Source organism: Phocoena phocoena, chromosome 16 (genome assembly GCF_963924675.1).
Source record: "Phocoena phocoena chromosome 16, mPhoPho1.1, whole genome shotgun sequence".
Lineage (NCBI taxonomy): Eukaryota > Metazoa > Chordata > Mammalia > Artiodactyla > Phocoenidae > Phocoena > Phocoena phocoena.
In genome coordinates this window covers 7,627,801-7,641,414 of record NC_089234.1, presented here as the reverse complement: position 1 = coordinate 7,641,414, position 13,614 = coordinate 7,627,801, and the positions used below count along the sequence as shown (strand labels likewise).

At 47.2% G+C, this 13,614-nt stretch overlaps 1 protein-coding gene across 1 annotated transcript; it reads right to left on the bottom strand.

The window, feature by feature from the left end:
• Positions 1-10,121: 10,121 nt before the first annotated feature.
• Positions 10,122-12,834, bottom strand: NKX1-2 (NK1 homeobox 2). Its single transcript, XM_065894903.1, has 2 exons — positions 12,624-12,834; positions 10,122-10,840 (listed from the first exon to the last, which is right to left on the bottom strand). The coding sequence occupies exons 1-2, from the start codon at positions 12,832-12,834 to the stop codon at positions 10,122-10,124; spliced, it is 930 nt and encodes a 309-aa protein (XP_065750975.1).
• Positions 12,835-13,614: the final 780 nt, after the last annotated feature.

The window sequence follows — 13,614 nt, the reverse complement described above, 5'->3', positions numbered from 1 at the left end:
CAGGCATAGTTGCTCCATGGCATACGGGATCTTCCCGGACCAGGGCTCGAACCCGTGTTCACAGCATTGGCAGGCAGATTCTCAACCACTGCGCCACCAGGGAAGCCCAGAACTGAAGAGTCTTAAAGATCTAATCTAGCACTTTTAAGGACAGAGAAATCCAAGATTCCAAGGTAAAGGGCCCCAGCCAGTTGCGACATAGGTGATGGGACAGCCAAGAAGCCAAGTGTTCACCCCATCATGTGTTGTGTTTGACACTTAATCAGAAGTAAGAATTTTAACTAAGAATAAAAAAAGTTAAAGTAAAAATTTTTGACAAAATATTAAGTAGTGAATTAGCAGCAGCGTTTATTTGGAAAATACATTGCTCATTAATTAAAAAAATAAAATAATAGAAACCTCAAGTATTAGCTAAACATTTACATCCTTATCTATCCAGATACTAAGAAGTTCAGTGTATTTTGCAATTTTTCTTTTTTATTGATTCCACGGAGGCCAACTAGGTGTGAGCTTTGATAACTTTTATTACTTCTCTTTTGAAAACTTTAAATTTGACTCTTTTTAGTTGGACTATAGAAAACAACAACAGTGGGACTTCCCTGGTGGTCTAGTGGTTAAGACTTCATGCTCCCAATGCAAGGGGCCTGGGTTCAATCCCTGGTCCGGGAACTAGATCCCTCATGCCACAAGAATATTTTTTATTTTATTTATATTTTAAAATTTAATCTTATTTATTTTTTATACAGCAGGTCCTTATTAGTCATCAGTTTTATACACATCAGTGTATACACGTCAATCTCAATCTCCCAATTCATCCCACCACCACCACCCCCGCCACTTTCCCCACTTGGTGTCCATACATTTGTCCTCTACATCTGTGTCTCTATTGCTGCCCTGCAAACCGGTTCATCTGTACCATTTTTCTAGGTTCCACATATATGCATTAATATACAATATTTGTTTTTCTCTTTCTGACTTACTTCACTCTGTATGACAGTCTGTAGATCCATCCACATCTCTACAAATGACCCAATTTTGTTCCTTTTTATGGCTGAGTAATATTCCATTGTGTATATGTACCACATCTATTTTTTTAAAAAAGAAAGAAAACAACAACAACTCCCACCCCTGCAGAAAACCTGATGTATTAATTGAAAATAATTTAAACTTTTCTCCTAACATTGTTGACGTAAATAAATGTAATTGTAAGATTTTTTAAATTTCAGAGTTAAATGTTATTAAATAAATATATGAGAATATATTATAAAATCATTTCATCTTTGTCGAAGACACTTTGTTTTGCTCTGAATTCTGCCAAGAGTTGTTCACATATTGGAAAGTCAAGTCACAGACAGCAATGCCAGTCAGGTATTTGAGTTACCAGTATGCTTTGTGTTTGTGGCTGTCACATTCTTAATAGTGGTATATGGTCCTTCCCTTCTCTTTTGACCTGGATTCTCCTCCAAAAGGACTGTAGTGATAAAGATGAATTAAGTCTTTAAATTAGGGATGAGAGATTATATTTTGCCCTGACACCTCAAGTTTGACTTAGTTCATTGACTGAACAAATTACTTTTGTTTTCTGATATCTGTATTAATTTAAATATAGATTAAAGCACCAGAAGATGTCTACGATCTTGGTCTCCCCATTTTTAATTTAATTTGAACTATTTATGTAGTGCCTCCTAATTCCAAAACACTGTGCAGAGTTCCGAGAGAATCAAGAGATTCAATAAAATGTAGCTCCTGACTTCAGGGGGTGTGACTCTGACTGTGATCAATGTTCTAATGAACTTGTTAGAGCACCTAGCATCCAGACCATATAGTGGCTAAGATGCAGGCGTTGGAATCGGACAACCCAGAAGTCATTCCTAACTCCACTGATCCTTACCTGGGTAACCGGAGACCCTGTGGCTCACTTACTCACCTTGTAAAATGGCTTATCTAGAGGATCACTGATAGACGTGGCACTCTAAAACATCCAGCCACTTCTAAGCCACATGGCAGCTCAGTGTCTCGTAGCATTATTATTTTTATTTACAATAAGGAGTAAAGGTTCTTTTCCAAGTCATCGTGATCATCATCTGGCCTTGAATCTTCCCTCTTCTACAGATTCCTATTGAAATCTGAGTAAATCATATATTACACTTAGAAGGCTAGAAAAGTGTTGATTGAAAATGCAAGAATATTTTATCACTGGGATCTACTGAAGTAAATTTTACTTAGAAAAGGCAACTATTTTTTTACTGCTACCTGTTCCCATTCTGGCCCTATGCCTCTCCCTGGAGTTTGGGAAGCCCTGTTGGGCTAGATTATATGTGATGAACTTCACTCTGAACTGGCCTTCTTCTGGTCGATAAACAAACTTTGGTAACACCTTCCCACATGTGTTAATTTTCTAAAAGAAAGCTTGAGATAAATCCAGGATAGTAAGTAGCCCGGTGCCCCACTGGGCAGATGGTCAAAAGAGAGTTGCCATTCTCCCTTTAATATCCAAAGATTGATACTAGAAGGAACTTTGGAAACATCTGAATTACAAGTATCTGTAGAACTACTTTCCTCTCTGACATTTTCTCCCCCAAGCAACTTCTTTTTGTTTTGTAAATAGTTAATACATTTACTTCATTTACAAATCAAAACAAATTAAAAAGTACACACTGAGAAGGCTTCTTCCTACCCCAAGCCCATCTAGCTTTTGTCGCCACCAAGGGCAGCCCTTCACATTAGCATCTTGTTTATCTTTCCAATGATTCTTCATGCAATAGAAGTAAATATAAAAACATGGGACTTCCCTGGTGGTCCAGTGGTTAAGAATCCGCCTTCCAATGCAGGGGACACTGGTTCGATCTAAGAGCCCGCATGCTGAGGGGGAACTAAGACCCACAACTAAGACCCGACACAGCCAAATAAATATAAAAAAAAATAAAAATAATAAAAAATAAAAACATGTCATTATTTCCTCTACTTTATAACAACTGAGACAGCAGGTTGTATGTACTCTTTGTACCTTGCCTCTTAATATGCCCTGGAGCTCTCTCTGTGTCAATATGGAGAGATCACCCTCATTCTTTTGTTTATACCTGCATTAATAGCCCCATATTACTGGACACTTGGATTATTTCCAGTCTTTTGGGATTGCAAACAGTGTCACAATAGAGAACCTTATCTCTGACATTTCGTGACTTTATAAGATAAAGTCCTGGGAGTGAGATTGCTGGCTCAGAGGACTGGCCTACATTTCCAGTTTCAAGGCTAAGACTTCTAAATCCAGGGCTCGGGCGAGAGCAAATAAAGCAGACTACTCAGTTTGTGCCTGTGGACTGGCGCCAGTCTCTGCAATGAAATGGTGCAGAAATTGCGAGAAGTGAGAAAACTTAGAGCAATTTTCCGTTGCCGTGTCATCCAAGTGCATAATCATTTTTCTAAGTAGTTGAGTTTTACCGATTTTATCCGTCTGTGATGACTGGAAAGAAAACATGACTTCTGTGACTATGCAAAATCACCAGTAGCTTCTTTATTATGAGATTTCCTTTCAAATCATTTTAAATTCAGGAAAGTTTATTATCCAAACTTCTGAAAAAGTTGAAAAATAGGACTACCCCTAAACATGAAAGAGTAAAACAAAATTAGACTAAACAAGAAGTGAAAACATAGCTCAGTCATTTAACAGCAGTTCTACCCAAAAACTGGGTTCACCTCTTAGGGCGTGTTGAGCCCAAAGACCTACCGAAGCTGAAGATCGGGAGAAGGAAGGATTTATTACTTGCAGCAAGTGAGAACACTGGGCATCTTTCCCAAATCAGTGTCTTCCTGAACAGCAAAATTGGGGGTTTTAAGCTAAGGGGACATGCATATTCATGAAGGGGCTCGAGTAGAGGAGGATTCAGCTTACAATTGGGGCAAAGGTCTACAGTCTAAACTTTAGTCCTGAGGGTCAAGAAAGGTCAACATCATCATTCCCTGGCTTCCGACCAGTCTGGGGTCTTAGCAAGTAGTTAACCATCCTCCACCTGGATGGCGGCCTTGATTCCCATAGAACAACTCAAAGATATGTATTAGATTGTTATGTATATCCCTTGAGGAGGAACTAGGACTCTGTTTTATTACTGCACTATTGTTTCTTGACTGCTTTTCTTCTGTTCTTGCTTTCCTTTGTTCCCTTAAGATCATTAATTACTAAGACCTGTTCAAGGAGAAGCATTGTGGCCAGGCTTAGGTGACAAAACGGTTTAGGTCAGAATGGCTTCTCTTATGTCAAAAAGCTGTATCTGGTTCTTTTCCTCTGGGGACCCCCTACCCTATCTGCCTACAGAATTGGTAGAATACCAGCAGATTCCGATGTGAGAGATATAAGACCTACAAAATATGTGGACGAACTGCCAGAGACAGGGGCTGGCGGGTGCAGGGGGGAGGGTCTCCCAGATGAAACAAGTAGATAATGATACAATATAAAATGTAGTAGGTGCCAAGTGACACGGTGAGGCCTCACCTTTTTACAAAATCATCTGGCCACCCAGGCAGAAAAGCAGTGTATCAGGAATCATCCTGTCTGCCAGGACACCAATCTCCAAAAAGTGGGAAGGAGATGTAAGATGAAATAGAGATATGCAGGAAGAAAATGTTATAAATTCTATTTAATTTTATTATCTCATCCTTTTATTGTTTTTTAAAATATTTATTTATTTATTTGGTTGTGCTGCGTCTTTGGTTGTGGCAGACGACCTCCTTAGTTGCGGCTCCAGGGCTCCTTAGTTGTGGCACGGGAACTCTTACTTGCGGTATGCATGTGGGATCTAGATCGAACCCCCGGGCCCACTGCATTGGGAGTATGGAGTTTTTTTGTTTTTTTTTTGTGGTACGCGGGCCTCTCACTGTTGTGGCCTCTCCCATTGCGGAGCGCAGGCTCCGGACGCGCAGGCTCAGCGGCCATGGCTTACGGGCCCAGCCGCTCTGCAGCATGTGGGATCTTCCCGGACCAGGACACGAACCCATGTCCCCTGCATCGACAGGCGGACTCTCAACCACTGCGCCACCAGGGAAGCCTGGGAGTACGGAGTCTTAACCACTGCGCCACTGTGTCCTATCTTATCCTTTTAAATACGCCTTATCCGGGCTTCCCTGGTGTTCTGCTCTTGATCTGGGCGCTGATTACACAGGTGTTCTATTTGTGAAGATGTTCTGTTTGTGAAGATGCACCAAGCTGTACCCATCCGATATATTCAGTTTTCTGTGTTTATTCTACTGCAATAAAATTTTGTAAAGGAGGGGGTTGGCCTAGGTTCAGCATCTTTAATGTCCTTTCCAGCTTCAACTGGGATAATAACTACCTCATTGTGTCAGGCACTGAACTAAGTGCCTTCCACGTAGACTCTTGTGCAGTCCTCCGAGCCAGGAACTATGGTGAGGAAACTGAGGCCCAGAGACATGGGGAGCTTGCCAAGTTCATCTGTCGACTGAGGGGTGGAGGTGGCTTTGAACCCAACCACTCAGAGGCCAGAGGCCTTCACCTCGTCCTTGAAAACCACAGCCCAAGGGAACCAGGAGGAGTCAGGTGCAGCAAGGGCAACCCTCCTGGGAGTCTCCCACTGGGCGTCTCCCCCTTTGTCTCCACAGCCCGGCTCCTCCCGAGCTTTCCTTCTGCTGGAGGGAGAAGGGGGCCTTTCTTTCCCTGTTTCTCTTTCTCTGAATCTGTGTCTTCCCACCTCCCCTTAGGCTCTTAGATGCTTCCCTTCAATTGACCATATGGAATTATGTTTTGAAATGTATTTATTATGTATTGAAGAATTTCTATGCTAGCCTACTCATAACTTTAAAAACCTAGTTAAATAGGTTCTTAAGAGTCATTCCTAAAAGAACAAATACGCTAAGCTGACCTGTGCCCATAAAATGGTTGGGGGTCTCTCAATGCAAAAATGCTCTCTAATCACTCCTTTAAATAAGGCTCCCTGGCTACATGTTTTCAAGTGGGAATCTGAAATGGTAATTTTTTTTAAGTATAGTTGATTTACAATGTTGTGTTAATTTCTGGTATACAACAAAGTGATTCAGAGAGAGAGAGATATATATATATACATATATATATGCTTTTTCATATTCTTTTCCTTAATGGTTTATCACAGGATATTGAATATATTTCCCTGTGATATACAGTAGGACCTTGTTGTTTATGTTTTCTTATACATAGTAGTTTGTATATGGTAATCTCAAATTCCTACTTTATCCCTCTCCCACCCCTGTGGGTCTGTTTCTGGCTTGTAAACAAGTTGATTTTAAAATGATCATTTTTAACATCAGAAATTTATGACCAGTGGATGGCCCAAGTCTGAAAAGTTATCTACCAGACTCTATATGGGGTATTCAGAACTTGTAAAGTAAGGCTAGGAAGTTAATGTCCTGGAAACCTGGTGTTGATTTAATTTGTAGCCACTAATTAAAATTCTGTAAAGATGCTTTGCTTTCACTATGGAAATGGCCTTAAATGTGTTTTTGTGTATACTGCCTACAAATGGAGCTACTATGTGTGTATCTAGCAAGGATCTGAAAAAGATGACTTAAGAAAGTCGTGTTAGGGGGACTTCCCTGGCGGTCCAGTGGTTAAGACTTTGCCTTCCAGTGCAGGGGGTACAGGTTCAATCCCTGGTTGGGGAGCTAAGCTCCCATATGCCTCGCAGCCAAAAAGCTGAAACATAAAATAGAAGCAATATTGTAACAAATTCAATAAAGACTTTAAAAATGGTCCACATCAAAAAAGTCTTAAAAAAAAAAAAAAAAAAAAGATTCCAAAGCCACAAAGCAACTGTTAGTGTTCGGTGACCTTCTGCACCGGCTGTCTTTGGGGCTTTGAAATTGATTTTCTTTTCTTTTTTTAAAATATTTATTTATTTATTTATTTATTTTGAGGGGGTTGTGTTGGGTCTTCGTTGCTGCACATGGGCTTTCTCTAGTTGCATCCAGCGGGGGCTACTCTTCATTGCGGTGCACAGGCTTCTCATTGCAGTGGCTTCTCTTGTTGAGGAGCACAGGCTCTAGGCGTGCCGGCTTCAGTAGTTGTGGCACGAGGGCTCAGTAGTTGTGGCTCGTGGGCTCTAGAGTGTAGGCTCAGTAGTTGTGGCGCACGGGCTTAGTTGCTCCACGGCATGTGGGATCTTCCTGGACCAGGGATCAAACCCATGTCCCCTGCATTGGCAGGCGGATTCTTAACTACTGTGCCACGAGGGAAGCCCCTGAAATTGATTTTCAAAAAAGAAAAAGTCGTGTTAGGGTAAAGATACCCTCTACTGATGAATGCTAGTTGGTGGGGTATGGGAATGGGAATATATATATACAACCTCTGATAATTATAAAATTATTTAAAAGCTTTGCTAATAAAGAACAAGAAATAATTAAACAAGAAATTATTACAAACAAAATTTATTAGACAAACACATCAATAGATTGAGTCTAAGAATTTGGTTGGAAAGCCACTGGGCCTTTTAAAGCAGCAGAAGTCCAAAGTCACACACTTCGAGCATTACTCTGTTAAAATCCGAAGAAACAAGAAACGTCAGGAAGTATAGCACTCCATGCTAGTCCATAGACAGATAAGCCTCCCACCTCCCTCCCCAGTCCCTCTCTCCAAATGGAGTCTCCTGTGATTCTGGTACCTGAGAGGAATAGGATGTTTCCCGAGTCTTACGGAAATTCAGCTTCTTTGTTACAGCACTTGCCTCTGTGTATTTGAATTGCCTACTGGGATACATGGAATGTTGCTTTTGAGAAACTGAGAAATAGTTACTGAAGGAATGTTTATCGAAATGTAAAGTGAATAAAATAATATTCTCTACTATAGTAACTGCATTTTGAATCTCATTTGGCATCAGTTGTCTTTTAGAAAGTCATAATGCATTGTTTGGGGACACTTTTCTCCTTCAGAATAAAAGGAAAAGAGTCTAATTAACAAATTATAATTAAATAATACATATTCTCAAATCTTATGAGAGTCCCACGAATGTGAAGTCTTCATTTAATTTGGAAGAAAGGAATATTTTCTCATTCCCGATAATAACTGAAGTAGACATTTCAATATTATAATAATATCATGTGTTCATAATACCAAACAGCATGCTCTTACTTTACAAGAAGCCATTGATCATTAAATTTAATTATTAATGACACAGGCTATCAAGAAATAGCAAGGAATGGTATCCATATAGATATCACCGGGCCTAAAGTCCTTGAAAAAAGGTGAGAGTGAAACATACATGACCTAGTTGGGGAGGTCTGGTTTTCTGAGATACGGGCTACAAATCATATCACATAAAAAACTAAAGGAAGGGTATTCCAAACAAAGCTGGCAAGAGAATTTTACAGAACTAATTCTTAAGGGAGATAACAAAAGCAGCAGTTAGAATGCTCATCCATATATTAAGTTACTGCAGTTGAATCCATCATAAATATGCTTTTTGCTTCCATGGTAGCTTTTTACACCCCAAAATTACTTCTTTTACAGCTCCTAACGACCTTTTGCTTGTTCACCATGCCATCTTGGAGAGTCTGTGTGGAACAGAGTATCTTTTAAGTCAGAATCTTAGATGAAGCTCTAAAAACGTTGAGTTTGTGCTTTTAAAAAGTAGTCCAGGGCTTCCCTGGTGGCGCAGTGGTTGAGAGTCCGCCTGCCGATGCAGGGGACACGGGTTCGTGCCCCGGTCCGGGAAGATCCCACATGCCGTGGAGCGGCTGGGCCCGTGGGCCATGGCCGCTGAGCCCGCGTACTGCAAATATATATATATATATATATATATATATATATATATATATATATATATATATATGGTCCAATTCATGACTGCAGCGTGTGCTGGAGGCGCGAACTCTCCCCCAGGTTCGATCACTACTGGGAGCCTATGATTTGCTGGGACAAACATATTAGCCAAGACTGAAGTTTTACAGTATCAAATACTGCATACCCAAATGGGCAGTCTCATGCATAGACCTCAAGATTTTAGTTGAGCCATTTGTCTCTTTGTTATCTTTATGCCTTTGGGGCCATAGCCGTGGTTTATCAAAGCTGTTCTCAAAACTTGCAGTGGGGGTTTCCCTGGTGGCGCAGTGGTTGAGAGTCCGCCTGCCGATGCAGGGCACACGGGTTCGTGCCCCGGTCCGGGAAGATCATCCCACATGCCGCGGAGCGGCTGGGCCCGTGAGCCATGGCCGCTGAGCCTGTGCTCCGCAACGGGAGAGGCCACAGCAGTGAAAGGCCCGCGTGCCGCAAAAAAAGAGAAAAAAACTTGCAATGATGTGGAAGTGCGTCTACTTCAGCTGACAAGTCTAGAAATAAAGCTGTTGCATTTCCCAAAAGAACTTCCGGTCTTCTCCGAAAAATCAGGTACACATTTTATCAGGAATAGCCTGTGGAGAGACTGTTTGGAATGAGAGCTGCGCTCAAGTCCTAACCTTAAACGAAGACCTAAAAATGTAGAGTATTACGCATTTAAAAAATAGTCCATTTCACGGCGGTAGTGTGCGCTCACAGACTCAGCTTTCTCCAACTTTGTTCGGTATTTGGAAGGAATCGCTGGGTTTGGGCCAGTAATCGAGTATGAAATGGGAAACAATCAGCTGTGAAAAGGGAAAGCTCCTTACCCTCCGAGTGAGCCACAGCCTTTGAAGATTCCATCCTAGGTGTGAGCAGCTGGAGGGCGGGTCTTGTCTCCCTCTGGACACCATCCCCGCCTCTGGGTTAGCCCCGCGCCGCCGAACATCCAGACCCTCAGAAAGAACCCTTGAACTGAATTAAGCCTGACCGAAAGTGAAGAACAAGGTCCAGAAACGGGAAGGTTTAAGGACAGCCTCCGTCTCCGGACACTTTTAAAGATGGCAGATCCTTGACCCCCCCTTTAGTGGACCGCGTGAATTCCAGGGTTCAGCTAGGCGGGGAGGCGCGCGGCGGGGAGTCGGCAGGCGGCCTCTCCCTGCCCTCTGGCGGCGCCTCGCGGCAGCGGGAAGGGAAGGGGGCGCGCAGACACCCGCGCACCAGGAGGGGGCAGTCCCTGCGCGTTGGCGCCCCTCCGTGGGGTGGGGACCACAAGTCCACGCCAATCACTCGTGAATCTGGACGAAGTGGGGCCCGAGGAGCTCCGGGTTCATAGATGTGGGGCGTAGAAAGGGGTCAAGTAGGAGGGCCCGAGGAAGGGCGCAAAGGAGCCCCTGGCGGCGGCGGCCGTCAGCGGGAAGGAGGCGGCGGCCGGGAAGAGGACGTTGGCCGCCGAGTAGGAGGGGAAAGTCTGGAAAGGATGCGCGGCCGGGCCCAGCTGACCCGGGCTGGCCCCCGCGCCGCCGCTGCCGCCGCCGCCGCCGCCCGCCCCCGCCGAAGTCCCAGGCTGGGGCGCGCCAACTCCCGCCTGCGCCGCGCCTTCAGCGCCGGGGTTCTGCTTCTTCCACTTGGTCCTGCGGTTCTGGAACCAAATTTTGACCTGCGTCTCAGTGAGGCTAAGCGATAGCGCGAGGTTCAGGCGCTCGCACACAGACAGGTAGCGCGTGGCCCGGAACTTGTTCTCCAAGGCCACCAGCTGCTCGTACGTGAAGGCGGTGCGCGCGCGCCGCGGCTTGGAGCAGCTGGGCTCTGAGCGCCGGCGCCGGGGCCGCGGGGAGCCCGGGGAGCCCGCGAGAACGCCCGCGCTGCTCTCTCCCGCCGCCGATGCCGCGGCCCGGGCCTCGGGGGAGCGCGTCCGGGCCTCCTGCAGGCGCGCAGTCCGCTCCCGCAGCTGCCGCCGCCCTGCGTCCTCCAAGTCCTCGTCCTCCGCCTCCTCCGCCTCAGAGCCCTCCAGGGGAGACGCCAAGCCGGCGCCTCGGCCCGCAGCATCTAGGGGAGAAGGGGACGGTGATCAGAAGCCCGGAACTACCCGGCCGGTCCTGGTCCCTAGACCTGGCCCTCGTCCTCCCCAGAGCAGGCAGCTCTCTCTGCCCAACCCTGAGCCCAGCCCTGCCCCTCTCCGGAATCGCGCTCCCTGCCCTCACCCCCACGACCGCTCTTAGTTGCAAGCCCTTTCCAGGAGGTGGGAGTTAGCGTTGTAGTGCCCGCTTTCTCTTCACCCACCTACTACCTAGTAGGCGTCCGAGAAGTGTATTTCGAATGAATGAGTGGCACTCCGCATTAAGAAAGAATAACGACCTTATTGGACAACCTTATCGCTGTACATTAAGACATCTATATGTCAAGTGCGTTTGGGGCTGTCTCCCCAGTCCCTAGAAGCCTATTTTGGCCTGGAACTGCCAGCAATTAAAAAAGAAGTTATTAAGCGCCCCCTCCTCCCTTTTAAAGTGAAATTCCCTCTTTCCCATCTTCTCTCTCCTGCCGTGTTAATAGAGTTTCAGATTTGTGCGGGGCCGGATCGATAGATGTCATCTATTAAAGGTAAGTTTTAATCGAACAATATTAGGATCAGACAGGGAAAAGGGGGTTTGAAGTCGGTATCTGCAAGCTGCGGGCAGGAGATATGCAGGCGCCAGTAATAGAATATCGATCATGGGGGTGGGGAAAGGGGAGAGCGGCCCCTGTGAGGGGCGATCCGAACAATTACCAGGCAGACCGCCCAGGCCCAAGCGCAGCCGCCAGAGGCGCCCAGAGCCCCCAGACAATCACCGCTAAACTTGGGGAAGGGAAGCGGGGGAGCTGCCGAGACTTCAAGCCTCTCTCCCTGACCTGAGCCCCCGATCTTTGGCGTCCCTCCAGGGAACCTCGTGCCCGCGCCTCACCCAGCTTGGGCCCTGCTGTTTTTTGTCTTTCCTTTCAGACACAAACTTTCCTGGACCCCTCGTCAGGTGTCCTCCAGAGTCAGGAGTTATTTTGTTTGTTTGTTTGTTTTTGCCGCACGCGGCTTGTGGGATCCCAGTTCCCCCACCAGGGATCGAACCCGTGTCCCCTGCAGTGGAAGGTGGAGTCCTAATCACTGCACCGCCAAGGAATTCCCAGAGTTAGGGGTTAAATCAAAAAGGGTTTTGGGGAGAAAAGACCAACAGCCTCCCGTCACCCCACCCCACTCCGGCCCCAGCCCAGTCAACGATTGGATCTGGGGAGAGTGAGCGTGCGGGGCAGCGGGGTCTCTGCAGCTGTCTCTGGATGGTTGGAAGTGGGCCCTGGGTGCGAAAACCGGACCTCACTGCCTACTAAGACTTCGGACACGTGATTCAGCCTCAGCTTCCTCATCCAGAAAATGGAGAGATGATGCTGTCTACCTCGTTAAGGATGCTGTCTACCTCGCAGGTTTCGAAGTTTTTGCTGACTTTTATCTCAGTCTCTAGCCCAGGTCCTGGCACATAGGGGGCAATTAAATGCCCAATAAATGAATGAGCCTGGACGAGGTGGGCGCTGGGTAAGAGTTTCCTCTGCGAGTAAATCAGAGCTGGGGTGCTTGCTTGCTTGGCGGGTAAGCAGGGACAGGCTTCGGTGGCAAATCCCTGACCCAGGATGCTGGAGGCCCCCTTTCTGCGTCAATTTAATTATGCGCCTGGTCCTGTGCGCCTTCTCCCCTTGGGGAAGACGCCGCTAAGGGCTACTCACCCGATCCACGGCTCTCCCTCCCACCTTCCCATCGTATCATGTAAGCTGGGGCTTTCCGGGGCCGGAGGCCGCCTCGCATCCTTACCAGGCGTCTCTCGCTGCCGGGCCGGGTCTCGGCTGGAGTCCTTCCTTGCTTCGGCCTCTGCCAAACTTTTCTTGGCTTCCCGGGGAGCAGGGCGCACGGCTGGGAGCGCAGCGCGGGTGAATTTCTGAGGGTCCAGGATGTCCAGAACCGAGAAGGAGATTTTGTGGTGGGAGGGAGCCGCCTTGGCCCCGCCGTCCTGCCATGCCAGCATGCCCGCCGCCCGCGGGCCGGAGGCCGGCGGCGCGGAGTCCGGGATGGCCGCGCTCGGGCTTGCCTTCGGCTGTGGCTCGGCCGCAGTTCTCAGCCGGTAGGAGGGTCGGGACGGCCAAGAGAAGCTGTGGAGGGGGGGCGTGGAGAGAGCCGCGGGGGGCTGAGCGCGGATTGGCACTTGGGCTGCCCAGGCCCCCGCCAAGTGCAGGGCGCGCTCGCAGCAGCAGCCCCAAGACTAAGGCTCGGGGACCTCTAGCCTCGGCGAGGGGCGCCTTGGTGAGTCTGATGCGCGCTCCCGCCGGGACAGCGCCGCCGGCTCAGCGCTCCTCCGCCCAACCTGCGGAAACTCGGGGTGCGCGAGGGAGGGAAGTCCGGACGCTTTCGTCCCGGAGATCCTCCCAATACACCCACCCTGACTTGGGCTACGATTTGCACCCTTCCCCCAGTGCACCCGCCTTTGAATTGGAAATGCAATTGAGGCCAGCACTGATAACTTCAAGGCAACGCTCAGCACATCTCCTGCCTCGCCAGTGAATCACAGCAATGGCCTCAGACCTGATCACCTCAGATTTAAAAGCCCTCATGTTCTCACAGTTTACAGTTTACAAAGCCCTTAGACTTGCGCCATCTCGTTTGATCCTCTGAGCATCCCTGTGCGGTGGGCGTGGCCTGGCAAGACTATTATCCCAGCTTTAAGATGAGGAAATTAAGGTTCAAAGATGAGAAGTGACGTTGCCCAGGGTCACTGTTAGTTGGTGACAGAGTCCGGATTCGAACCCAG

Bases quoted from the DNA above. Each gene is read 5' to 3' on its own strand.
- NKX1-2 (XM_065894903.1), bottom strand. From the start codon at position 12,834: ATGCTGGCATGGCAGGACGGCGGGGCCAAGGCGGCTCCCTCCCACCAC. The intron at 10,841-12,623 runs GTAAGGATGCGA...CTTCTCCCCTAG, and splicing joins CCGGCAGCGAGAGACGCCTG to ATGCTGCGGGCCGAGGCGCC.